This window comes from Brachyistius frenatus, unplaced genomic scaffold, assembly GCF_029030835.1.
Source record: "Brachyistius frenatus isolate BFR_SWC_R1_liver_20210118 unplaced genomic scaffold, ASM2903083v1 Contig_2, whole genome shotgun sequence".
Lineage (NCBI taxonomy): Eukaryota > Metazoa > Chordata > Actinopteri > Embiotocidae > Brachyistius > Brachyistius frenatus.
In genome coordinates, this window is record NW_027210601.1 from 4,261,286 (window position 1) to 4,289,189 (window position 27,904).

Genomic DNA, 27,904 nt, shown 5'->3' on the forward strand with positions numbered 1-27,904 from the left:
CAGCACGCTGGAAAAAAAATAACCTGTGTTTTCAAAAGAAAAAGCTGTAGTATAATATAAGATGAAGTATTTATGGAAAGTTTACAGTTATTTTTTTCCCCTCATTTTATTCTGCTGTCATGTCAATTCCTATAAACCAAAGTACTGTATGATAAAAAAAAAAAAAATCTACCTTACACAGATGTGTTAGCTGGTGAAAAATGTTTCTAATAAAGGTTAAAAAAAAATGTTTACTATTTCATGCATGGACATTTTTTGGGGTATTTTCTGAGTTTTGTTTCTGTTCTTTTCTGTTTTATTGATGCAGCGTCAATTTTTTTTTGTTTGTTTTTGGTTTTCAACAGGAAGACTAACGACCTCTTTATGGAAACTAATGGGGATCCAAATAAAAAATAAAGCTGGCCATCAAACACTAACGAGTTAAAGCCACTAAAGGAAGGACAGTCTCCAGCATTTCAAACACATCGCAGCACATAAACATAACAAATGTTTAGTGGTTATGGAGTTAATCCAGAAAGGCCATTAGTACCCACTTCGAACTTGACAAATGATTTAGGATTTGGAAAGTACTTTTAAAAAAACACAACTGCGGCTGCTGGCCATTTGTAAAGTTGACGTGCCAGATTAAGGGAAACTTGCACATAAACAAATACAAAATAAACTGTTAATAATTACAGACAAACTGAAAGTGTTTTTTTTTTTGGTTGTTTTTTTTGTATAGTTGGGTAACATATCAGCAGAGTGGAGCCACACTGTGGTCAAAACATGCAGCTGCACTCGGAGCCATTTTCTCTTCCTGGTGCGTCAAAGCTTTTGAATTCTAAATTCACATCTTTGACTCGTCTCCTCTTTTAGATCTGCTTCTGCTGGGAATGCTGTGCCTGCTATAAAAATGTACCCCCAGGGGTTTTCAGTATGAAGCGGCAACATGTCATCGGAGAGAAAGGCACCTCTATATCTACGCCAGCCTCTACATGCACATCAAAGAAAGGAAGCAACATGAGGACTTTACCAGTAAGATAAATAACATCTACTGGTTAAAGATTTTAAGAGTTATAACAGTTTAAAAATCAAAAAAATAATAATGTCCCTTCTGAGGGCCCCACACTGCGGCTGAGCTTTTATTTGCATTTCTTATAATTTCGCTCTCTTTTTCCCATTATAGTGTCTTCCCTTTAATTGGGGCTATATTAGTAATGCTGGTGTCTCCTCCTTTAAATTAATCAAATCAGTTAAACTTCAGCTGCATTAGTCTGACATTACAGCAGAGTCTGGTTTGGTCTATATTTAGTCGCTTCACATGATGCTCGACCTTTCATTGACTGTGCTCTTTTAGCATAAATTGGCTCATGAAAGACCTTTGGGAGAAAAGCTTTTTTTTTTTTCTCTTCCAATGCATGTAGCTCTGCAGGGATTATTCAGGTAAAAGCAAAAGCTGGACTGAAAATAAACTATGTCAGAAAGAAACAAACAACATCCATGACATTTAGGATGTTATGCATCTATTTTTCTTATTGTGAGGCGAGAAAAGGAACGCAAACACAATCTTAGATGTGTGCCAAGCTTCGACAGCTTGCAACAACCCGCAAGAGGGTTTTTAATCTCGTTACATACAGTATCAACCCCGAATGACAAATTCATGTTGATTTGATGCTTAATTATCAATAAATGATCACAATTGCAAACATGAGTTGATATAAAAACATATAAAAGTGGCCCTGAAAGTTTCTGATAAGTTTTGGGGATAATCATGCAAATCCTCACAATTACTCACAATTTAATTGCGTCCTTATTTGTTCCCATGTATTAATTTACACAAATGATATATGACACTTATTGGCTCAATTTGCTTTCTTCATCCTTCAATAAATACTTTACTTCCAAATAAAGCCCTTTATTGGCACATTCACCTACCTCCTTGTCACATACACTGAGCCGGTCCGTGACACAATCATGACTCAAGCACAGTAATCTTTGACGCTGTTGGCATCAACAAGCTGCAGCTGCTGGTTTCCACAGATCCATCAGAAAACAAGTAAAATTCAACCTGAATAATTGACTCACTGATCAAGATATTAGATCCTCTATAAACCTGCTGTAACCGACTGTTTGTTATTTGATATCCTCAAAGATAAAACTGCACAAACAATTATGTTTTCACTGTTATGATGACACTCCATCAAAATGACAAATGAATTTCGTGAGATAAAAGTAAACTAACAGCATGTGTCTGCTGCGTCGCCAAGTACACGTGGCAGAATAATGACATATTGGACAAATTAAGAGTCAGTGATAGATTTTTCAAAGTCATACAAAGGGCTAAAGAAGAAGGGAGGGATGAGGTAGACATTTCCATATAGCGTGACTTATAGTGACGAGGTCATGCTTCATTTGATTTATATCCTGCAGCTGCTGGAGATACTTAGGAGGAATTTTAACTTTTCTCTGCTGTCCCACTGAGATAAATAATGGAAGTGCATTTTCACAGTGGAGTGCAGAGAGTAAACTATATAGACTGATAATATTTGCACAGTGGAGATTCTCAGTATTTTCTTAAAGATGACAACTGTCAGTGACATTTGACCAATTCCTGGCAAGCTGATGGCACACAACTTTGTGTGTGCAGAGTATCTATATGTGAGATGTGTTAAAAAAAAAGAGCTAAAACTATTTGTTGATTTATTGATTAGTTGATTGACAGAAGATTCTTAGGCACCTATTTTGATGATCAAAAATATTTCCAGTCATATTTCTTAAAATCAGTATAAAAAAATTCCCCAAATTCTCTTGTTGGAGCTTTTCAAATGAGGGGATTTACGACTTCTCTCTGTTTTATGTCATAGTAAACTGAATTCCTTCAGCTTTTGGTAAAACAAAAACGAGGCATTTGAAGAGGGCTTATGAGTCAAATATTTTCACCATTTCTTGATATTTCACAAACTAAACAATTAGTAAAAAATCATTTTGTTTAACCGATTCCAAAAATATTCCTTCAGTCATTAAATACAGTATTATATTATAATATTAAACACTAAATAAGTTGAATAATATAGAATTTGAGATTTCAGTCTATAGCATGTGACATTAAACCCCTTATGAATAGTTGATTCATTGTTATTTGTTAAAAACAACAACAAAAGTTTTGACAAATGCCAAATTGGCATGCATCTATTATTAGTGATTGTGAGTTGCTACATTGAGTTTATTATGAAAACCCTTTGAATTATTTCCTCTTTGAAACAATAAAATCATCCATCAGTTGATCAGTGAAACACTTTCATTTTCCACAGCAGCCTCTGTGTAAGAGCCAAAGGCTGAGTACATACAGTTCACTCAGAAGATATTTACAAGTCAAAAAACTTTTCACTGGAAATGTTACAAATTCCCAGAGGCAGTCTCCTATATTGCAGACATCAATTTGGCAGGTGTTGGGAAGAAAATATGCTTGCTTTCATTTGTCACTGTGAAGACATTCACCTCCGTGTACTAATGTAAATGATCATCAAGCTCTGACTCAGTTTAAACTGCGGCGCAAAGATTTCTGCTAAAACACAAGAAATGAAGACAACAATATATCATTAAGCAGGGTAGCAAGCCGTGGCAAACAACATTAAGCTACTCCTATTCGCAGTCTGGACCACTTAGTTACAATCATCACTTTGAGCATTTCATCCACTTTTAGGCTGCCACTGCATCACTGACCTGTGGAGAGGCAGAGTTATGTGGCTCATATCACAACACTGCTCAGAAACACCAAAGACCAAAGGCACAATCTGTGACCTAAATGTAAAACAAAAAAGTGGCCCCAATACCAAAAATGTAAAGTCAAGATTTAAACCTACCATCACCCATAAAACGTTTTATCGGTGGGTTACTGCATGAAATAAAATGTGTGTTTTCTGATGCTTATATCTGTGAAGATTCTCATTCATCCAACTCAGAGTCAACCTACTTGTTACCCAAAGGCAACTAGGTTTATTTACGTTTCTTGAAGACGTTTCACCTCTCAACTGAATTACTACTTAGTGTCTAACACACTGGAGGGAGGTTCTAGATTTTAACCTCTTGCGGGTTTGTTAACACTTTGACAGATGTTGCGGTCACAAGTGAGACCCACCACGGCATCCTGTGAGTCTTTAGGGCCAATAATAATCATGGTATGAGCGGTTTTGGGGTTGTTGACCTACCCTGCCATCTCTTGAGTCGTGAGGGTCCAGATGTGAATGTTGTTTATGTACCTGGGCAGGGATCTGAGGACTGCAATGCAAGTGGCTGATACGTGGTGTTGTGAACCACCTCCTCAGTTCAATGATGATCTTTCCAGTTTGACCTAGATGGACTCTTTTACCCCTCTTTCAAAACATTGGCCTCCCCGGGCCAAAATGTGTACATTGCTGTCCTCAAATAAGTGGGAGCACAAGCTGGGTTTATCAGAACCACCATCGGGCCCAGGACACGCCCACAAAGGACACAGGGAAAGGAGACGTAGCAACTCAAGGGGATTTTCAGCAAACACTGCATCCCTGTATATTTCAAGACCAGTAACACTGACAAGTGTCCACCACAAGGACAAAACACAAAGAAGCCTTCCAGAAGAGAGGTACTTCTTATTGTATTACAAAAAAGGAAATATCTGTGTAGGTGTCTCAATGCTCAGTATAATCTGAATTAACACAATGGGGCCAAAAAGCAAGACTGGAGGCAGAGAACAATTCCTTTCTTTGTAGGCTCACCGTGTTTTAATTATCTGTCTAGTGCTGGCACTCTGAAGTGGCCTTGGAGTTAATGAGCCATTTTAAGACATTTTTGCAGAGCGATTGGTAAAAAAAAAAAAATAAAAAAAAGGCTAAAACCTCCCACTGACAGATACATTTAGCCTTTTCTTTAAATTGAGACCACTTTGCCCCTGGATAGGTCTTAACAAAAGTAAAGTCGAGGTATACGAAAGTCATTCAAACCTTTGACGTATAGGGCGATAATTTAAAGCTGTGATAGCTACAACTAAAGGAGCATTTTTTAAAACTAAGCTACACCAAATTGGTACATAAACAAAACAACTTCCTAGAGCACAAGTTGAAATCTTCAAATTGCTTATTTATTCACGTTCACCTTTTAATCACTGAGGACAATGAAAAGAACACAATTTTTCACTTTTGAGGAAGTGGAAATGAGTTTTTGTTTTTATTTTATTTTTGCAAGAAAAATTACTGATAATCACAATAATTGTTTTCAATTAATTTTCTAAGAGTAAATCGATTTATTGAATTCATGAAAACGAACTGCTCTATCACTGAAAACATTGTGCTATGAAAAGCAGTGCACTCATTAAATAGCTTCAGCTTGACAAAGTGACAGCAGAAGTTTTTGTTTAACCCCAGGAAAATAATTTTTATTATAATGTATATCAAGTATCAAATCTCCATTGTATATTACAAAAATACAGAAGGTCCTCAGTTTGCCACTGGAAGCTGGCTCCAAAAGTGAGCCAATCCCCTCAGACCTCTGTTAAAACGACCAACTTCACAGCAGAAAGAAACATGTTTACAGGCTGGTAAAATAAAAAGTGATTTTGGCCCCTAAAGAAAATTTCCCCTTTCAGGACCACTGCAACTGCCCCATTTAAACTGTACTAAGGCTTAAGGCCTTAGTACAGTTACCATAATTAAGGTTGAGCTGCTTTAAGTGACAGGTGGGAGCCAAATTTTAGCTATTGACTGTCAGCCTGAGCCATCCAGCCTGAGACTCTCCACTGTGCTGGTTTGAGCAAGCAAGCTTCGTTCAGCCCGCCTCAACGTGAGGGAGGTGTGGACCGGTATGAAGGAGATTACTGGGTTCAGAGGGAGAGAGAGACAACCAGGGGGCTCCCTGGAGAGGTCAAATGAACTAAACTGTTTCTTCAACAGGTTTAGTTCACCGCCCTCATCTGTCTCCTCCACACCTCACACCTCCCAAACACCTCTGCTGCCTCCCTCCCTCCCCCCTCTGCGCCCCCTGGTGAACTGCATAGAGCCCTAAATCTCAAAGGGCTCTTCCTCCATCGACACATCGACCCCCCCCCACACACACACACACACACACCCCTCACCCCCCTCTCTGTGACGACTGGCCAGGTTAGGAGACAGCTGGAGAGAATCCACCAGCGCAAGGCTGCAGGACCTGACGGCATCAGCCCCGTGGTCCTGAAGACCTGCGCCGTCCAGCTGGCTGAGGTCCTACAACACCTCTTCAACCTGAGCCTGAAGCAGGAGGAGGTCCCAGTGCTGTGGAAGACGTCCTGTCTGGTTCCTGTCCCCAAGAAGAAGACTCCATCTGCCCTCAATGACTACCGACCGGTTGCCCTCACATCTCATGTGATGAAGGTGCTGGAGAGGCTGGTCTTGGCCCACCTCAGGCCGCTGGTGAAATCTTCTCTGGACCCTCTGCAATTTGCCTACCAGCCTCATGTGGGAGTGGACGATGCCATCATCTACCTGCTGCAACGAGCTCAGTCTCACCTGGATGGAACCGGTAAATCTGTGAGAATCACTTTCTTTGATTTCTCCAGTGCATTCAACACCATCCAACCACTGCTACTGAGTGAGAAGCTGCGGGTGGTGGGGGTGGACGCGCCCACCGTCTCCTGGATCAATGACTACCTGACAGGCAGACCACAGTTTGTCCGTCTGGGCAGTGTGCTGTCTGATACGGTGGTCAGTGGTACTGGAGCTCCACAGGGAACTGTTCTGTCTCCCTTTCTGTTCACCTTATACACAACTGACTTCCAGTACAACTCAGAGTCCTGCCATCTGCAGAAGTTCTCTGATGACTCTGCAGTGGTAGGATGTATAAGGGATGGACGGGAGGATGAGTACAGGGCAGTAGTGGAGGACTTTGTGGAGTGGGCGGGTAGAAATCACCTGCTCCTGAACGTGGCCAAGACCAGAGAGATGGTGGTCGACTTCAGGAGGAAGACGACGGCTCCACAACCGCTGAGTTCTGGGAGAGGAGGTGGACATGGTTGAGGAGTACAAGTACCTGGGTGTGTCCATCGACAACAGAATTAACTGGAAGACCAACATCAATGCTGTCTACAAGAAGGTGATGAGTCGACTCTTTTTCTTGAGGAAACTTCGATCCTTCAATGTGTGCAGCGAGATGTTGAAGATGTTCTACCAGTCTGTTGTGGCCAGTGCTTTGTACTTCGCTGGGGTTTGCTGGGGGAGCAGCATTGGAGCCGGTGACACCAACAGACTTAACAAACTGGTTAAGAAGGCCGGCTCCATCATTGGCTGCAAACTGGACAGCCTGGAAAAGGTGGTGGAGAGGAGGACGCTGAACAAACTATTGTCCATATTGGATAATCCTGTCCACCCTCTCCACCACCTGCTGCAGGGACAGCGGAGCACTTTCTCTAAAAGATTCCTCCAGCTCTGCTGTCACAAGGACAGATACAGGAGATCATTCCTGCCCACTGCCATAAGACTTTACAATAACTCACCTCTGGCAAAATCCATCACAGTACAATAACACTGTTGACTGTGTTTCTTGGTTTGTTTGTATATTATATATATAGATATATACTGTACTGTGTATATATATATACATATATATACAGTGAACCCTCGTTTTTCGCGGGGGTTACGTTCCAAATAGAAACCGTGATAGGCGAAATCCGTGAAGTAGTAACCTTTATTTTTTTTTACAATTATTATACAATGAAATACTCCATAATACATTGAAACCAAAGAACAAAACCTTTTTACAAGCCCAAGCATTTGTTTAACAAATAAAAGTACTGTATAAATGTTTTTTTTTTTACAAATAACTACTGTACTGTAAAATAATAATTTTAATCATCAATACGAACTGAAGGCTTCAAATTGCTGAGATCAGCACCGCCCCACTGCGACCCGAGTCATTGGATTAGAACGGGAGGAAATGAAAAATGATTATGAAAAAAAAATACAAAGTACAGTAGGACAAATAGTGACTCACGTGTACAGTATTTCACTGCTCTTCTGACTGAGCCGCTGCATCCTGACTCCGCTCTGTAGCGTTTTTTTCTTCTAAAGCCCGCGGTGCAGGTGTGGTTTTTCGAGAGAAGAACATAGTTATCGGTAGTTGTTGTCTGCAAACTTAAATTTGGCAAGCTGTTTTACGTACGTGTACATATTAAACCGCAACGTTATTGACAAACAGGTAGAAAAGAAGCGGAGAGACTGTTTAGCCAATCAGAATGCAGAACACAATGCACGATGCAAATCCGTGAAGCAGCGAGACCGTGAAAGGTGAACCGCGTTTTAGCGAGGGTTCACTGTATATATATATATATGCATATATATATATATGTTGACTGTTTCTTGGTTTGTTGTATATAATATATATAGATATATAATGTACTGTATATACTGTGCATTTTATATTTTATATTTATATTTTTTTACTGCTATTTACTGCTATTTTATTTTATTGCTTTTCTATTATTATATTATTCTATTCTATTATTATTTTATTCTATTGTTTCTATTATTGTCTTATTGCTTCTGTATGTATGCTGCTGTAGCGAAAAAAATTTCCCCTCGGGGATTAATAAAGTAAATACCTACCTACCTACCTCAGCTCCACCCACACATCACCTCTTTAACCAATTTTGGATTAGCGGGGACTAAAGCCGAGTGAGGCATTGCCAATATGACGAAGGTTGCAGCCACCTATGCTGAGCCTTAAAAACTACTCTTCAGAAAAGTTTTGGGTGACGTCATGGAGGCTACATCCATTTTTTTTTTTTGTCTATGAGATGCTGCAGTTTCTCAGTCATGCTGTTTTCTTACCAACTGGCAAGATAAGTCTTTATAGATGATCAATAATTAATATAAGTGGTACAAAATAGATGAGTGAGGCAGAGTGTGACAGCAATTGCACCTATCAGCAGGAATTCATGAATAAAGAGATTTCTGGAGTTTGCAGAAAATGAAACGCAAAAAAAACAAAAACAGAAAGGCTTTGAAACAATTCACTACAGCTGCAGTCATTTGAAACTTAACCATAAGTTGATTAATAATTTTGGAGAGCAGTACAACCCCAAAGCCTTTGGGAAGACTTTTTTTATTTGGTTCTGTGAGGTTTGCAAACATCCAGTATTTGAAAGAACAGCCTGCCTAAACATCCACTTCAGTTAGTATTCCTTCTGTGGACCAGCAGCATTGTTAAGTATGAAGACATCAAGCATCAAAGTCATGGAGCTTATCTGCTTTGTCAAATCATCTAGACATCAAACTTTGGAATTCCCAGTGAAAATAAAACTAAACATCCAGGGAGGGATTTCAAAACTGATAAGAGCAAAGCTTTGAATAAGACTGAAAAACAGGGATATAGCAAGAGCTTGATGACTATCAATCTCAACTGTTTCTCCTTAAACAGATCAAAGACTAGAGGGATGAGGTATTTACCAAGCTGAAAATGATTCTTAATGAGGACAGACAGTTAAAAAAGATGCATGTGTGTGAATATGTGCAGCATTTGTGTGGGTGGCCGCTCTAGTACAAGGAGACTCCACTGCTTTGTGATATCACATGGGACGTGTAATTCCGTTCCCATAATGCCTTAAGGAGAAGTGGCACTAAAGCTCTGTATCAATCAGGATGAAGAGTTCCTCTCAGAAAAAGGATTGCAGCTCCACGGGCGAAAATCCTACCAGCTTCCACTCATCTCACATCTTCATCTCATACGTGCACAAAACACATAACATCCTTATATTAAACACAAATACCACCCGTTTGAGCTCCGCCTCTAGCAGTTCCTAAATAACTCTCCTGCATGTGTGCAGTACACAAACAATAGCTACTGGCTCCTGTATTTCACTGAAACAGCCACAGTCTGCATTTCATGTGATGGGTTTCTGTTGACTCAAACACATTCTGTTTTGTTTTTTTCTCGAGTGTTAAGTCAGCATCTGCCTTATTATTGGGTTTCCCCTGCATGTCCACTGGGTGATTTGTTGAGCAGCACAATTTTGGGTAGCGGTCCGAGCTAATTTTGAGGTGAGTACTGGAGGCGCTGTCAGCATCAGCAGACACCTGAGGGGAGTTAGGAGCTCTCTCTGTGTCAAAACTTAATAAAAACATTCAAAACTCAGACATTTCACTTTCCTGTCCCAGCAGACAATAAACACCAGCAAGGCCACAAATTTACAAAGCTCAAAGCAGTGATTTGTTTTGTCTTTTGTAATAGTAAAATTACTTGAACATATTTCATTATCAAAATTCAACCACTGACTTTCTTGGCACTTTTATTTAAAACAATTTTTTTTTATTATGTTTGTCATCTGTAAAAGTAATTTGTGTGCCGTTGCTTTTGGAACCAATAAACAAAACTAAGACAGATGATTATACAGAGAGATCCTAAAGCCTAACTAAACAAAACAAACAATAAATCAAAAGTGAAAGGAAATAGTTAAAGAAGAACCAAACAAAGTTGTGATCTTTTGAAAACCAGTCGGGAGACCAACACTTACAGTATTAAAGCACTTTTAAAACTGGGGTAGGCAATTTTCTGAAAAAGGTCAAAAACCAAACCTCTGCACACCTCCTTTGGTCAAGGCTGTGGCAGGCGAGGGCGAGCTATTGCCCTTGCGAGACAGGCATTGCGGTTAAAAAACACCCCATAGTCTAGGCCTGGTTCCCACCCAGACGCACCTGTACCACCCACCACCTCTAACTAAGAAGCACTCTCCCGGTGCCCTGGCCCAAGGAAAGACAGACCTGACATTGACTGTGGAGGCCGATGCAGGGTCCCCGTCTGGTGACACCAGCCCTGGCCCACCACTTGGGACATTAACCTCAGCGCCATGCGCCTCCGAGGGAGGAGATTTGAAACAGGGGGGTCAGAGTCTCTTATTGCCAGTGCTGGACTAGCAATTTCTTATCCAGGATTGTCTGCCACTGAATCAGGCTATATATCTGAAGGTATGTGCACATCTGCATTTGTAGAACTGCCAGTAGAAATGTCCTCTCTCTGAAATGACCTATACGTCTCAGTCAACAGATTTTCTAAAGTCAGCCAAGAAAAGGTTCAGAAGTTTATTGTTTTCTCAGACCACTTGATGCACAAGATGCTGAAAGATTTTTAGGGAAGTTTTGCCCAATGACGCAAAAACCGGCCAAACCCAGCTTCAAATTACGTTTACCAGCATGAAATACTGAAATAAATAAAGAAATACATTAAAATCCCTAATTTGAAAGCTTTAGTAAAATCCCACAGTTTTGTAATTCTGTAATCACACTTGTTATGAAGTAAGCTTCAAGCTGGGAGTTGAAAATTGATCTCGCAGCTCAAGTATCTCAATCTATCGTGATTGACTGCTTAGACCTCCAATCCAGTCCATAAAGATTTATGGCCACATGGGGTGGACTGGTTGCCGGGCAATTACTGTCAAGTGGATCCTATTGTGCCTCTTTGTCACATTAATACGAGAAATTTGGTTCTCATTAGATAAATGTCAAATGGAATTAGGGCCTTCATTTATTTTGCGCGACATCGCCCGGCCCCTCTAAGCCTATTTCTGGCAACTTCTTTTCCCGCAGCCGCCCGTCTGCTCACCTGCTTTGCCCTGACAAAACTACCAGCGTACAGGAATAAAAGGCTTTGCTCGGGACGTTTGGGTTCGGACAGCTAAACAGGAATTAACCAAAATAAAATGTATGTAGCGGGATGTTGTGATTACAGGGAATGCGGATCACAAATTAAAGGATTTAAATTAAAGCGCATCATTTTTGCTTATCACTGTGTCCGTCCTGGGGGAGGGGTGATGAGTCATTGGCAGAGGTTGATGAGGTTGCGCAGAGGGAGCCGAGTTACTGCATCCAGGGGGATGAACCGTCTCCTCATCACAGCTGAGGAGCGTGACCTGCAGCTGGGCCTATCCACGCAGCGACGCAACGCGCTCCACTGAAACCCCAACGAAATGTCAATTCTCTCACCACAGCATAAACAGTCACACCGCGGCGCTTAATTATGATTTATAATTCCCGTCAAATGGCGGTCCCTTCTGAATTGTTGCACCTCTCACAGAGCGAGACAGCAGGCCGCAACAAAGACACCGGTATGGACAGTGATGGGCCCTCGTGAGAGACGCGGGACTAATGGCTGGGTTCAGTGTTCAGCATATGTGTGTGAAATGTAGTGTACGTGTGCGCGCGTTTCTCATGAGAGGCAACGTGCCAGTTGGCTGTGCCAAGCCAGTGTAACAAACCACGACAACAGCAACACATGCTTAGAGATTGTAACTCCGCACTGGGAGACTGACGGGAAGAGAGCGAGAAGTGAGACAGACAGACGCAGATCAAAGTCGGAGTGACATCTGTAAATGTGCTCATTTGTCCATTGAGTTTCAGGATGGCTTTTTATGTATATTTTCTTGACTGTCGGAGTGTGTTTTTGTGTACATTTCTGCAGCCACCCTCGCTGCCAGATTACTAATGCCAATATAGATATTGCCCGACTCGCTGCTGTTTCAGTGCCAAGCCTGAAAAACGTTGAGTACCAATGAGCAGGCATATGGGCACACAAACACACACACACACAACTACTCGGAGAGAAAGAAAATCAAACATGATCTCGATGCTATCTTGAGAACTGTGCCGATGGTGAACAGTGAAATAAATACACACACAAACACACCATTGTATATTGAGCCAGAAGCACAAATAATCCGAGGGACAATACGTGTGTGTGTTTGTTTGTGCTGAGAGTTGAGAGGCATGTAATCACACAGCTGCTGAGGAGACGGAGGCGATGGGGCGAACAGATAAGATGGAAGGAGGAAAAGTGAAGGGAAAAATAAAGCATTGAGAGAAACAGGGGAGACCGGTTGAAAGAAGAATTGAGGGGTGGTGAGAGAGGAAAGAGGTCGGTGAGCCAGCAGGGGCTTTCCTGTCATTTCACTGCATATGCTAGCCTTTGTCTGCTCTTTGCACAATGTGGCCCGTATCAAAGGCTCTCAACAGCTGTCACAGCGTAACCGTCTGGCAGCGTCAGTATGGCCACAGACAAGGTTCATGGCATTATTCTGATATGGAACAGTCGTCTAACCTGTCCCGAGCCATCTCACCCGAGGATATGATTTTTTTTTTTTTTTATTTTTTTTTTTTAAAGAGCGGATTTAAAACCAAATCATTATTTTACACAACAGCTGATGCCCTTTCAGGAAAATAATTCAGAGCTTCTCATTTAGTTAAAGGTAAGACATCTGAACTTGAAACTGGCGTGGATGACAGCGCATGTAATTAAACATTAACAAGCGTTTTATGGAGCGCGACAATACATCTCTCTGCCACTCTCCGATGTTTCTCCCAAACCTTGAAACCCTTCCAAATAACGCAAATTAAATATTCTAAGTCCACAGCGAGTGAACTCCAAAAGAAAACTGTCAAAATTAGACGAGCGATGGGGTTTCGGGAAGGTAATCAAGATTACAGGAGGCAGGGAAATGGAACATAAACTAAGGAATGATATTTTACTTCCCCCCACTGGTGCGCCCAATTTAGACTGAAGTCAGCGTGTACCCGAGACCAGATGAGATGGAATCTCGCTGGTGTTCATATGGGACTCAGAGTCATTACCAACGCATCGGTTTTGGAGTCAAACAGTTGCAACGGCAAATCAGGGGAACAAAACCGCAAGGATTCGGCAGCTCAATTGACATGCAGTCTGCAATTAACTTTCTAATCTGTTTACAAATGAGGTCTACCACGTCTCAATCTCTGGAGTGTGAGGGTGTGTCTATTTGTATGCAGGTGGAAGAGTTTCTCTTCTCTACGCGAATACACGAGTCAAGATTTATCAGCCATGCCCCCCCCACACCGCCAGATCTAAGAGAACCGTTGAATTAGAAATATATGACAACATATAGAGTATTAACTCTTGACTGTGTTTGTGCGATTTATGTGCGCAGGTCATGACGTGAAACACGGACGAGCAGAAAGAAAGCAAGACAAAGAAATAGCAAGCCCTGTGTTAGTTTGGAAAATAGGGCATTTTTCCAACATTGAATGATTTATTGAGATGAGCTAAAATTGTTTTGCATATGAGAAAAGAGAGGCTGAAAGCATTCGCCAATACATTAGAGAGAGAGGATAGGTGTAGCTACAAAGCCCGATGCCGTCCTTCCTCCGAGGTGATTAGAAATAGCTCTTAATCAGGCACAGAGTGATATGATTATGCTAATCTGAAATGTGCATGTGCATCCACATGGTTTGGGGTTAGCACGGTTTTGTCTTCAGAGAGATCTCGCGCTCCCTCACAGAAACCCGAACACAGCTCAGTGTTCTTCTGTTCTCTCTTTCTCTCAGCATCGAATCGGATTGCCTGTCCGACTGAGTGCATTTGATCAGCTGAACAGTTCAGAGGGTGTACATATTCTCCAAAGGAGGCCGCTGAGCACCGAGCATGTCAGCCGCATCCTGTCTGCGATTTGAAAACCGCTCACAATTTACCCAGACAATGACTCGGGTGTAAATAGCTGCTGTCGGGCCACTTAAAGGGAAGAAAACATGTCGCTGCATAACACAATTGAAAGTTTTAATCATTTATTCTTCATTTAGACTTTTATCTGTTTTATTCCCTCTTCCCTCATGACTTATTTGCATTTTTTGACTTCTACTTAATGCCACCTACAAAACTGCTCAGCAATAAACATTACAGAAGTCAGCACTGCTATCACAGCCAAATACCATTATGCTGCATTGTCGAATGAAAGCTTTGTTTTAAAGATGTGCTTCAGATACTCTGTGCTCTCTGCTGTGGAAAACTGCTGATTATAGTCACTTCAGTTGTATACATATACAGTAGCACCAAGTTACAAAAATGGGTAATCTTAACATAGTACGGTCAAAACCCGACGATACTATAATGAGAAACTCAACAATGAACGACAGCTGGAAGGAAAAACTCCCGTTTAACAGGAAGAAAACCACTAACAGAACAAGACTGAGAGGTTGGCGGCCATCCGTCTTAAACAGTTGGGGTGAGAGGAGAGCAGATATCATGCATAGCATACAAAGTTGATGCTGACTGGACAAAGATTCCCTCAGTTTGCCTTCCTTTGCTTTCTGATGTTATACTGTGGATGATTGCCACGATAACTTGTCATTGAATTGTTATTGGTAGGAAAAGTCAGCTGACAACTCCTGATACTGTTCATTATACATACTGTATTAGGCTGGGCATCAGTCAAAAACTTAGTATAGATACCTTGACTTCAATACCAGTTTCTGATTTATTTTTTAATACTAATTATATAAAATCCATTTTAAGAAAAAGAAAATGTAATTAAATAAATCAGTTGTGCACAGAAGCTTGCAGTCTTTTCAACGCGCACTCAACTAAGATATGCGGCCCAACATTTTTGGGGAAAAAAAGTGTGCTAGATTTAGTTGAAATCGAGTCATTTCATCTGGCTTGGCAGACACTGATCAGAATTACCTCTGCATAAATTTGAAAATGTGTCAGTGTGGATGTAGCTCAGGTATCACATTTGGTGCTCGATGACAGAACATCTTTTGGTAGTAAACAATAGGCTACTAAAGCAACTCTGTATCAAAGTTTGCTACCCATCCCTAATTCTGTGAAGTCAGAATTGAACAAAACCAGTGTTTGTCAGCTCTTTTCTTTTAGCAGAAAAATAATTCAGAATCATAGTTAGTAGCTTCAGGACAACAGTTTGTCGCCTGCTTTGTGGAGTTACCTGAATGAGGAGACACAAGAATATTTAAGAGAAACGGACATAAAGCCCCACAGGTTTACAAAAAAGAAAAAAAATGTTGTTCAAGATTTCACGATTGGGAAAAGACCATATTTCCTTTTTTATTTACAGAGCTGGTGGAGTATTGGGAGTCACAACTTGTGCCTTTATATTTTCCAATAGAGTGGCTGTGGGATTAATATTTGTCTGAAATAAAAGTGGTTTACAGAGCTGCACAAATGGACCCTTCTGAATAACAATGTACACAGCTGACATATATGAGTATTCATTTTTAAATTAATAAAAAAGGGCTTGTTGATTTTTGGTATTAACATTTAAATTTAAAGCAGAATGACTAAAACATGAGTTCAGTGAGCTGTTCACACATAATTAGACACTATTCGTGAGAAAAATAAGACAAAATATCAGCAGTATTTAATATTTCCCTCCAGGGGAGTAAAACTTCACTGACATTGTAAATTGAGGCCAGGTTAAGTCAATGCATAGTTTCTTGGAAAAACAGGCCGAGATGGCTACCAGATATGGAGACAAATTAAAAGCAAAAGTGTGGGATGATACTTGTATCACCATGTAAAAGGAGAGACAGAGTGAAGAGTGTGGACTGCACCACACGAACTGTTTCTGTGTGGTATTACAGAAGGGAGCAGTGATTGAGAGCCCTAATGGAATAGCACACACATCCATCCCGATCTGCCCATTAAAACAAGGGGGGGATGTGTGTGAGGGTGACCACTGGCCACATAATGACGACCCATAATGCATTTTGTGGCGACACTGGCTGTAGCCACACAGACGGCGCGGTTAATGTGGATGGATTGGATGGACTAAAACTAAAGGGAGAGGCGTAAAGAGGAAAGAGGTGCACGAGGATACGGGGTGTAGAGCGGAGAGAGCATGTTTGTGTCAGAAAATGAGACCGGCGATGAGTTAGAAAAGAGATGGAAAAAGAAAAAGAGCGCGAGCAGAGGAGATGGTGAGGCAGAAAGGAGAGAGGAAGAGCGAGCGTTGCAGTCCTACCATGTCAATGAGGCTCTCCTGGATCCGGTTCAGTGTGGTTCTCAGTCGGCTGCTGATAAGGCCCAGACCTGATGACTCATACTGTAGGATACATACACACAGTTAGTGCACAAACTCTGGCAGAGTGTGAAGGTAGGTACACACACACACACACACACACACACACACACACACACACACACACACACACACACACACACACACACACACACACACACACACACACACGCACACACGCACACACGCACACACGCACACGCACCCACACCCACACCGCAGCATCTGCTCTCATCTCACGTAGTTGGACACAAGAGAATCTTTCACTTCCTGCCTCAAGCCGATTCTAATCCTAAAGAGGTGAGGAGTTACACACATCAAAATCAGACAATCACACTGACTACAGGAGATGACAAGTGGGCGAATAGAGAAGGGTCAAAGCACAGCATCTAAACGCCTCTGAAATCCCTCTCATGTGCTTGATGTCATTTTAGAGAGCAAATTACGCACATCTAAGGACATGTTGGCTGGTGGTTTGGACTCACACGGCAGTACAACCCTGTTTATTAGTCATAACACTTCAGGTTGTACTCTTACCAAGCAAGCAGGGCCCACCACCCTGGCAGGGCCCGCATCTCTGCCACCCGCAGTAGACAAGGACGGGCTTGGGACGGGCTATGGAGGACGAATGGACGGCAAGAAAGGAAAAAAACAAGAAGCACAAATCTCAAATTTTAAGTGACATTGTGGAGGAGGTACCACAGAAATGGAAACTTAAATTAAGTAAACAAAGACGTGGATTCATGACAGTAATGTTTGGAATTACTCTTGTATATATGTACACTTTTCTTGGTTCACATTTTAATTTTCTTTAATCTAAAACAAGCAAAGATTCCTAAATTGGACAGTCGTATCTGGTGTGCAGTAGTCAAACATGAATTTGTTCTGAAACTGATGAGAGGAACTTAGATGGGGGTTGTGAAAACTGGCCGATACGCTTCTTCCTTCTCAAATATGTCCGTTTAACATCTCTCAGATGAGATAGAAAGCTCAGTGAAAGCTTAGAATTAGCAGCTACTGTCGGGTTTGCCCTTATTGTATGTGGATTTGAACTTTTGAATGCTGTTCACAGAGCTTCACACTCTCGAGTTGGACTGACTACTTTTAGAATTAGTCTTCCACCAGCTTCGCACGTGAGGTTTGATTTAAACATGAGGAGGAACACTACATATCGTGTCGCTGAAAAACGGTTGTAGAAATAACCCTGATGAAGTCAAAAGTGATCTCGGTATGGCCTTGAGACATTTTTAATTTGACAAACTGGATGTAGTCATTAAGGAGACAGGTACGGTCTGATTATTGGCATTTTAGAAGCCAGCGTTTCTGAAGTTCGAGGGCAACAGCTGAAGTCAGGGTGTATTCACTTTTATTCTCGGTCACAGGTGACTCTGCCTGTGTAAACATTGCACATGTGCATACAGGACAAATGAATCCAGCGTTAAGAGCAGTCAGTGGGTGTCAGGAGTCAAATGAAAAATAACTGTTTCTTGTATTACTTTTCATTTCTCAGAGAAGCCATCTATTCTAGTGTCAGCTACTTTCCTGATCTGCTCTCTGTCAACTCCTTCATCCTGCCTCTGTTTTAGCAGGCAGCCTTTCGCCTCCCTAATTCCTGCCATCATATTTCAAAACAAAAGTGTATATTCTTGCATTTTTGTCTTCCCTCCATCTTTCAGTTCACACCACTTTCTCTCTTGATCTCTTTTTGTCACCACGTCTTTCTAATGTTTCTTCTTAAAACAGACACTTGACTGAAACATCCAAGTTGGGATGCAGCGTTCCATAATTCTGTGACACCTGATCACTTTTCCAAAAACGTGTTTGTAAATCTGCCTTTCTGCAGCCCCTGCAGTTGAAAGACGAGTTATTAATCTGTGAGCACGGCACATGAGGCATCTTTAGCATGTGTGCGACTCCGTCAACAGTGCACTTCGGTCTAACAGGGCCAATATACACAGATAATGGACGTATTTATCCTTTTGAATATTAATGCCACCTATTACTCCATAAGTGGAGAAGTCAAGCAGCTCTATCTTGATTCCAGCGGCATAAGAAGAGCAGAGCCTAGGTTAAAAGCACCAGCAATATGTGCATAGCAATATCCAGGAGCTTTTTAAAGATTCATGGGGACATTAGCATTTTACTGTCTGTCCCTCTCGGAATGAGACCATTAAGGAAATGGGTGGCTTCATGAAATGACATTTTTAGAGGTACAGTGGATAAAAAGTGAGAGATAGACATACACAGAGAAAGATAAGATAGAGCGGGAATAGTGAGAGTAAAAAGCAGCAGGGATGAAAGACAAGCGATGCTACATTAAAGGAGCAGTACAAATTAGATCAAGGATGTGGCAAAATAGATTAATACAAAAAAAACAGGGTGGGTAGCAGGCTTGAGAGACAAAAATAATATACAGTTTATGTAACAAGGTAGAGAATGGTACATCTCCACTTGACACACACACACACACACACACACACACACACACACACACACACACACACACACACACACACACGCGCACACACGCGCACACACGCGCGCGCACACACATCATAAATGTGAACTGGAGAGGCCCCCACAGAGCTTTCATCATCTTTATCTCTTCCACAAGTCATTTTGTTGCCGTCATTACCACTTCCCTGAGGGGGATACAAATGTTGTTGTTTTTTTCTTTCTTTTGTGAGGCACGTTATAAATGACATGATGGTCTTTAAATTGATTCGGGGGGAGCCGGTCTCGTAGACAGCAACCTATCGTTCAGCTGGAATTTTTACTGTGACAGACAGCGATGAGAAAAGATGGAAGCAGTAGAAATTCCAACATCTCATTGTATAAAATCTAATAAACATTAACAAGTCCATCTGCAGAAATAACAAATGCAGGCAACTTTCATAAAGCATCTTACTGATGCAAGTAAAAGTGCACAACTTGGAGTGAAGTGTTAAACTCTGAAAATGATATCGCAACAACAGCAGGCATTACAATGGACAAACACAAACTGTTGATTACTTGTAGGGTACGGCTAATTGACGAGCTTGCATTCCTGTAATTGCAGTAGCACTGTAAATGATGCACATTATAACACTAGAGCCTATTATTCTCATTTTTTCTTTTATGGGTTGTTTTTTTCTTTTATTAAAAAAAACAGAGACAGATAGAGAATAACATGCAGGATCACTGGGTTCGATGCAAATTGGGGAAACTGTGTTTCATTGTTGATACCTTAAATCTTCAAACCTCAAAGCCTCCAAAACAGCAACAAGTGTTAACTCTCCAGAAATCGGAAATTGTGTTGCATTAGCTCCTCAAATTGCCACAATCACACATCCTTTCATTAGATGTCGAATTAGATGTTAAATGTCAAAACAACTGACATTTACTTAAAGAAAAAGTTATTAAGAAAATATTCCACAAAAGGAACTTTGTTAAGAGTGTTAAATGATAAAACAATAGATGAGTGCAGTCAATAGTGGCTTTACTAAAGATCTTATTTACTGTCTCGCATCTTAGTATTTGACTTGTCATCCTTTAGCCTGTTGTTAGTTCATCCACACTAGCGCATTGATAAGCTGACATTTTCTCTACACTGCATGCCATAGGTGGGGATTTTAGTTCAGGGCTCTGAGAGAGGCCGCTGTAACACTTTGACTTTCTCCTGGGAAAATATTCGTTCAACTGGCGGCTGGTGCGCTTTGGCGTTTTATCCTGCTGAAGGATCTACTTCTGTCACCTGAATAATCTTTTGGCTCATTTCTTTAGGTCGGCATCCAAAATTTCTCTTTACTCCAGAGTTCATGATTCCATCAATAAATACACCACTAAAAGAAAAACAACCGGAGACTTTGACATTCCCACCTCAGTCAGAGGGGTAAATTCAGGCTTCCTTGAGTGACAAAGTAATCAGTTAAATTTGAAGTTGAAAATATTAATTTAGGGTTGTGCAAATGTGTTTTCTATAAATGAGACACCAGTATATATAACTTCCTTAAACGCATGGAAGTTTGCAGATAGTTAAACACTTTCTGAAGCTTCTGTATGTAAAACATCCAGAAAAGCCTCTAATGGATTCAGTCACAAAACAAAGGCACAGTAACTGAAAAATATACTGTACCATGTCATTGCGTCCAAAGAAGGTGTATACTGCGTACAGGTAGTAGTCGAAGAGCTGTGATACACAGTGAATGACATCGAAGGCAATCGGCTTCAGGATGTTCATCATCTGCATGTACTTTCCTGTGTGGAGAGGACACAAAGTTACCATAAACTCAGATATAAGAGGAGCGTTGTGTGTTCCTGATTGCATCCTAGAGTGTGATACAGTGTGCATCCATGTTGTTTTTGTTTTTTGGCTTGAGCATTTTTCCAGCCAGCATCAGTTTACAAAGAATGAAATGGTTCGGTTCTTAAGTAAATCTGGTAGGAGATTAAACTATAGTATATTAATCATGGTGGAACCACATCCTTTAGGGAAGAATTTAAGCAGGCACACGTTGCATTTGCATAAAATTGTAAAGATAAAATTTTGCAGAAAGGTAATAAAAGCAATAACTTCCGAGGTACAGGGGTGTAACAAGGTTACCAGAGTCAAAACTGATGAATGAAAGAAAGAAAAAGAAGAAGAAATAAATTCAGTCTAGCTGGCTTTGCCAATATTTCTCTCATACTCTCATTTTTCACACCCTTTCTGTTAAATTCTGCACCGAGAACTCAGGAAGCAATCTCACTCCATCAAGGTGCTGCAGAGACTGAATTAGAAGTGATTGCATGGAATCAGACTTTGGCTTTTTGTTGTTTTAAGTTTTCCACATGGCTCTAAATCAATATAACCCTTCGTATGAAAAGAGAGAGAAAAGAAAAACAAATATTTGATCGTGCATTCTATGTGCAAGAAAGTTGTTGCAATATGAAACATAGAAGAGAAAAATAATTCTCTGAAAGTCAGACATTACGTTTTGTCTTAACAGATATCAAACTGTATCAGCCTGAAGAACTTTTAAACCTTGGGGCCACAACACAGGAAAGATAACTGTCTATTCTAATTCTGATACTTGAATGATAATCACATTATGAGGGTCACATCACCAAAGAACACTCTTCGCCAGTGACGGGTACAAACATCCTCAAAGTCACGTCACGGAGACGCGTAAGCATCTCTTTGGAAGTGGAAGGTCAGAGTTCAGGGCGAAGGCTAACCATTATTATTGTGGCTCAGTCACACACACTTTGAGCGTGCCAATCGGAGTGATTTGCGAGCTTAATTGGTGAATAAATGGAAGTTTCAGCAGGCCAGAGAGGACACGTACTGTGGCTGAGTCTGGGCTCAGAGTGTGTGTGTGTGTGTGTGTGTGTGTGTGTGTGTGTGTGTGTGTGTGTGTGTGTGTGTGTGTGTGTGTGTGTGTGTGTGTGTGTGTGTGTGTGTGTGTGTGTGTGTGTGTGCGCGCGCGCGTGCGTGCGTGCGTGTGTGCGTGCGAGTGTGCAGAACGTACCGACCAGCCGGATGACGTTGAGGGTGGTGTTGGTAAGAATTGGTGCATTGGTCTTATTAAGGTTGTAGTCTGACTTCTTCTTGCTTCTTATGGTCTCTCGGGACACGCTGATGCATGCAGGAGACGAAAGGGAGACCGAGAGAGATAGTAGGGTGGCATCATGAGAAAAGAAAGTCAGTGACATGTTTTAGCACATCACTAATCCCCTAACTATGATAGGCCAGGTTCACAAACTTTAGTGAAGGTCAAAGTCTTGTAATTGATCAATCAGAATCCAACACGGGAGACACAGAGGGACCCAGATGGTGACGTCTCTTAACTGGTGAACCTGGAGCACCAGACACCTGGCACCGAGCCCACTGAGCCATATTAGCGGGCAATCATTACACTGGCAGCAATCATTACACGGGCCATCTTATTTCTGGATGTGACCACACGACCCATTAAATAATTATCCGTTAGTGATTCCTGCGTATAAGAATGGGAAATAAGAATACGTAAGGAAGTGTAGTGATCGTTAAAGTAAAAAACATCAGGACCTGTGAAATAATCTGACACGGAGCACAAATATCTCCAACAATAAGTCATTGTACATTACATGACAGGAAATGGTCATTATAGCAGAGTCTCTCTAATGAGGAGCTGCTGAATTAGTAAGAGTATTTTATATCTCTGTGTATGTATCCCTTTGTAAATCTGGTGTAAAGTTTGAGGTCAGCTCTCAGATTTGCATAAGTACACATACAGTTCTCTCTTATTTCCTTTCATCTCACACACACACACACACACACACACACACACACACACACACACACACACACACACACACACACACACACACACACACACACACACACATATACACACACACAGAGAGAGAGAGAGAGAGAGAGAGAGAGAGAGAGAGAGAGAGAGAGAGAGAGAGAGAGAGAGACATGCACAGCACAGCGAATTTATCGACAAAGTCTCTAAACTGAACAAGGAACAATGTAAAATTCATAACTCCAAGATGCTGTATTGAATCAGGCATCAAAATGTATGCAGTTGTTTATGAAGTAAATCGAATCAATTCAAGAGAAAGACCTGAATAACTTCAGTGATAACATGCTTAGATGCAAACTGTTTGCACAAATTAAAGGTCCCTTGGATTTCACCACTCTCTGGTAATAAAAGAAGCAAAATACAAAACTTTCCTCAACTGCATTCAAATGTCTCCTTTCGAGTGAAAGGGGCTCCTTTTACACAAGGTGCAGAGCAGCGCATGACTGACTTCAGCATTATTAGACAGCAACTAATCTTTCAATAGTCACCAATTACGTAGGTGGAGGTGGAAAAGAAGATAATTTTTTTCATTGGTAGAAAAAATACCTTACAAAAGCGTTCTGCCTACTTAGCAGGGCTAGGCAGAGGTGAATTAAAATGATCATTGCTAAAGGCATGAAAAATGGCGTAATGTATGACTTCACATCTTTTCATAAGCCCCTTAAAAGTAGAGATTCAAGGAGAGATCATTTTATTTGGATTAAGCAGTGTGAGCAGCTTGTTTTAGGTGCGTGTTGACTTTCTGTCATATTTTAAAATAGCTGAGAGTAGAAATGACAGACAGCTGAACAGACATAAGGGGACTTTATTTGCCCTCCTTTGAAAGCTGCACCATCAGACTTAGTGTAACAGCTTGATTTGGGACTGACCTCTTTAGAGGGGCATCACCTGTCTGCTCATCAACGTAGTCCTGCTTGAGCTCCTCGGGGACATCGCTGTCGCTGTCGTAATCCTGATACGCGCTCTTCTCCAGCTCATCTGACTCGTACTGAGAAACGGAGGAAGAGAAAGACAGGATGGAAGTCATGGAAAAAAAATGTCAGCACAAAGCAAAGATGAAGTACAGAAGAAGTGAGCAAAGCAGTTAAAAACAAGTCAAACTCTGTTATAAGGACCAATCAGGACTTATAGAAGATAGATGTGCAAAAATGTGATGCCGTTGGGAAAACGCGTCGCTGTTGCTGATCATATAACACACGGACAAAAAATAAATAAATAAAACTACAACTAGGCGAGAAGTGTAAAACAAAATTGTGTTAGAAGCCGGTGATTTGATTATCCTAAAGTTAACTGAAAAGGAACACGTTATCATTTAGCCCCCGGTGGGTGCGCAACTATCAAATGACTTGAGGTGGAAAAGCAGAACATTCATTCACCTCTCACAAGAGAGTTTAGATAAATCCTCCCTGAAATGAGACAATATTTTCTTTGTCCTTAACTGCATGCTCAGGAAGCACAAGCATCATGTAGAAAGGATTACACGCTTAAGAGCAAACCAACCTAGGGCTTCTGTAAGCCTGACATGTTAGATAGAGCATTAATGCTTTTGATGTTGAACCTGAAAAGAAAATGTATCAGCATAAAAATAAGTCAAGGTGTTGGCACCTTTGTCAATTTTTGAAGAAAAATACTGTTTCCCTCAACAAATGAGCCTGAAAGGAAAAAACAACTTGTATTGGACTTCAGAAAAGGCCGTCATAGGAGCAGCAGATGTGTGTGACATCCACAGGACTTAGCAATATTATCTAGATCAGTTTATCCATGCTCGAGATATCTGGTTGAACCCGACTAAAACTCTGATAAAGATGAGTTTCTTCTTCTGAAACATGCAGTTGTCCAACACATATTGATAGATGAGCAGTGAACAAGCTGCAACCAACAGTGACATCACCCATTGGTTTGTAATGAAGCCTCCAGTTCAGATATTGGCTGTCGCCATCTTGCTAGTTCAGCGCGGTTTGGAGCCAGAAGTGACCATATTTGGACGAGCTGGGAGAGAGCGAGGGATCTGACTCCAGCTGATCTTTTAGAGGTATATTTTTAAATTAATGAAGGGATTTTTTTTTTTTTTAGATGGCCTGCCAGAAAACGAATAAGAAGGAACGGCTTTAGCTAGCAACACCGAAATAACTTGTGAAAAATACGTATTGACTTCTAATTTCAAGACAGAAGTTGAATGGGAGTCTAGGTCAGTGAACCACATGTTTCTTCTTTGTTAATTATGAATATAATACCAGGCCTAATTGGTAGGCCTGGCATTAAGACACAATACTTATCATCAAAACCTTTCATTTAAGTTGAGGTCCTTTCTATTTATTATCAATACAAAACAAAACTGGGCGGCAAAGTGGTTCAGTGATTAGCATCACGGGCTTCCTCCCACCGTCCAAAAAACATGCATTTCAGGTTAATTGGTGATTCTACAAATTGCCCTTAGGTAGTGGACGAGAGCGTGAATGGTCTTTGTTTCCGTCATTCTGTGCGTGTCGGTCCAGTGATGGACTGGCGACCTGTCCAGGGTTGTACCCTGCCTTCGCCCAAAGTGAGCTGGGATAGTCTGCAGCCCAACCCCGTGACCCTGTTCAGGATAAAGTGGGTATAGATGATGGATGGACAAAACAAAAGCATGAGTTTCCAAGACTGCACACTAAAACCTCCACTAAAGCAGCAGATTGAGGACTGATGCTGTGAGGACAATTAGGTTCTGCCTGCTGCCCCGCTGCCTATCTTGATAAAAGTTTGTTATGGCCACGGTGATGACAGCTTGAGTGCCGCTGTAAACCACTTAATTGCCCAAAGTGATTATGTCCCACATCACCTTGCCTCTTTATGAGCTTGTTTGGTGTTTTACCTCAACAGGTAGGCTTGTTAATTAGATATACTTATGTAAGTGAATGTGTGTCACAGCAGACATGACCTGAAAACAGTTCACATATATAAAGACGATGTGTAAAGAAGGTGGATGTGATGGTAACAGCAGCTCAATAGCAAACCCAACACAGTGTTTCCTTTATACTCTTAAATACCAAAAGTGTTCATACATGATCTTCACCCTTTTCAAAAAAACAATCAAAATCCCCCAAATATTGGTTTTGTAACCTTTTGACCGACTGTACGGCACAAATTTTTGCAATTGGTCATTTCTCAACACCTACCCCGTTAGATGCCAGCACATCCTCGGTCTCTTCTTCTTTTTGCTCAATGTGCATCTCAAAGGGGTTTCCCTCCTGAAGGTACTGCTGGAACAGAGACAGCTCCTCCTGAGCCAGGCCGGTGGAGGACACGGCCTGTCTGCTCGGGGAAACGGACGGAGAGCGGCACTGGCCCATGAACTTAAACTCCTGGATCAGAGAAGATGGCACAATGAGACACACAATGAGACGGATGTCAACAGATGAGGTACAGAGGAAAAGACTACCTCACAAAAAGTTGACAATATAAAGTTAAGAGTATACATTTTGAAAACTATTATTGGCTGCCTATCCAAACAAGCAATGACAATAAGTTAGAAAACAGTGGAAGGAAAGTAAAGAACAAACAGTGTGGACATCTAACTATATGAACAAGAGAACCTGACATGTCAGGTGCATCTGCCAGTAAATAGCCAGGCTAAAAGGCAAAAACACAAGTGATCTGCCTGCTCTCAAGGCAAATTGCTTGTTATTGCATCATGTTTTTAATGTTGCCTTATAGAGATGTTTGAGAAGAAGTTTAGAGATAAAACCAGCTGCGAGCAGGAAAGTAGCATCTGTTAGAGAACAGAATCCACAACCAAAATTGAGATGGACTTCTATATAGTGTAGTTGGTTTTAAAGGGACATGACAACAAAAGCATTGTCCTCACAGGATGTCTTTAACAAATTGTTGCATGTGTTGGCAATCAAAAGTCACAAGATTAAATCTTTTTGCAATGAAGGCTAAGTATAAAACGCCTGTATACTAAATATAATAGTGAAGTTGCTGTCGAGAATTTTTCATGCTAGTATATTTATTATGAAGGTTCTTCGGCATGTTTGTGTGTTGCAGTGTGTGCCCAAGCTATGCAGAGATGAAATTAAAAAAAATAGTCTCTGAATGAACTCCATTTATCTTTTCGACATCTCTTGCCATTCATCACCACTATTTCTGTGTGACGTGAGCCGTATGTACAGTAAAGCAAAATGATCTTTTCTTCGACGTGGTTATGGTATATGCACGCATGAGATACCTACATTTTGGTTATAGTTTTTTACACTCCACATGAGGCTCTGATATCCAAGGTCCTATTTTTTAACTGTTGCTCATGAGTGTGGGAAATAAAATCCTCTAACATACATCCCACAGGGTACAGGGATCAGCCGTCTGATCTTCATCTGTGTTATATAACGGGTACTGAACTTTAAAAACACGCACGCACGCACGCACGCACGCACGCACGCACGCACGCACGCACGCACGCACGCACGCACGCACGCACGCACGCACGCACGCACGCACGCACGCACGCACGCACGCACGCACGCACGCACGCACACACACACACACACACACACACACACACACACACAATCCCTTGAGTGACAGTGTGGCACAAATGAATGCAACCCTGCTTGGCCTTTGATGATGAAGCGTTTACTACTCACATGGAGCTGAGCGATGTTAAAGTTAGACTTGACTGGACACAGTTCCCACGTCTCATTTTCCAGAAACATCCTCAGCTCTTCCAGTCGAGCCCTGAGGGTTTGGAAAAAGTAGAAGAAGTCAGGAAGTGAGAGGAGACAAAAAGCAATCGGCCCAATAA

At 41.3% G+C, this 27,904-nt stretch overlaps 1 protein-coding gene across 3 annotated transcripts in view; it reads right to left on the reverse strand.

The window, feature by feature from the left end:
• The window catches only part of vps50 (VPS50 EARP/GARPII complex subunit), a 107,391-nt gene that overhangs the window by 18,046 nt on the left and 61,441 nt on the right, over nt 1–27,904 (reverse strand). For 2 of the 3 annotated variants that reach the window (XM_069694612.1, XM_069694605.1), the window contains 7 exons: nt 27,747–27,837; nt 26,280–26,465; nt 23,994–24,112; nt 22,303–22,409; nt 20,928–21,049; nt 17,351–17,428; nt 16,757–16,837 (listed from right to left, as the gene is read on the reverse strand). In XM_069694612.1, the coding sequence (XP_069550713.1) occupies nt 16,757–16,837; nt 17,351–17,428; nt 20,928–21,049; nt 22,303–22,409; nt 23,994–24,112; nt 26,280–26,465; nt 27,747–27,837 (784 nt within the window). The remainder of the gene's footprint in view (nt 1–16,756; nt 16,838–17,350; nt 17,429–20,927; nt 21,050–22,302; nt 22,410–23,993; nt 24,113–26,279; nt 26,466–27,746; nt 27,838–27,904) is intronic. The other variant, XM_069694621.1, reaches the window with a different exon arrangement.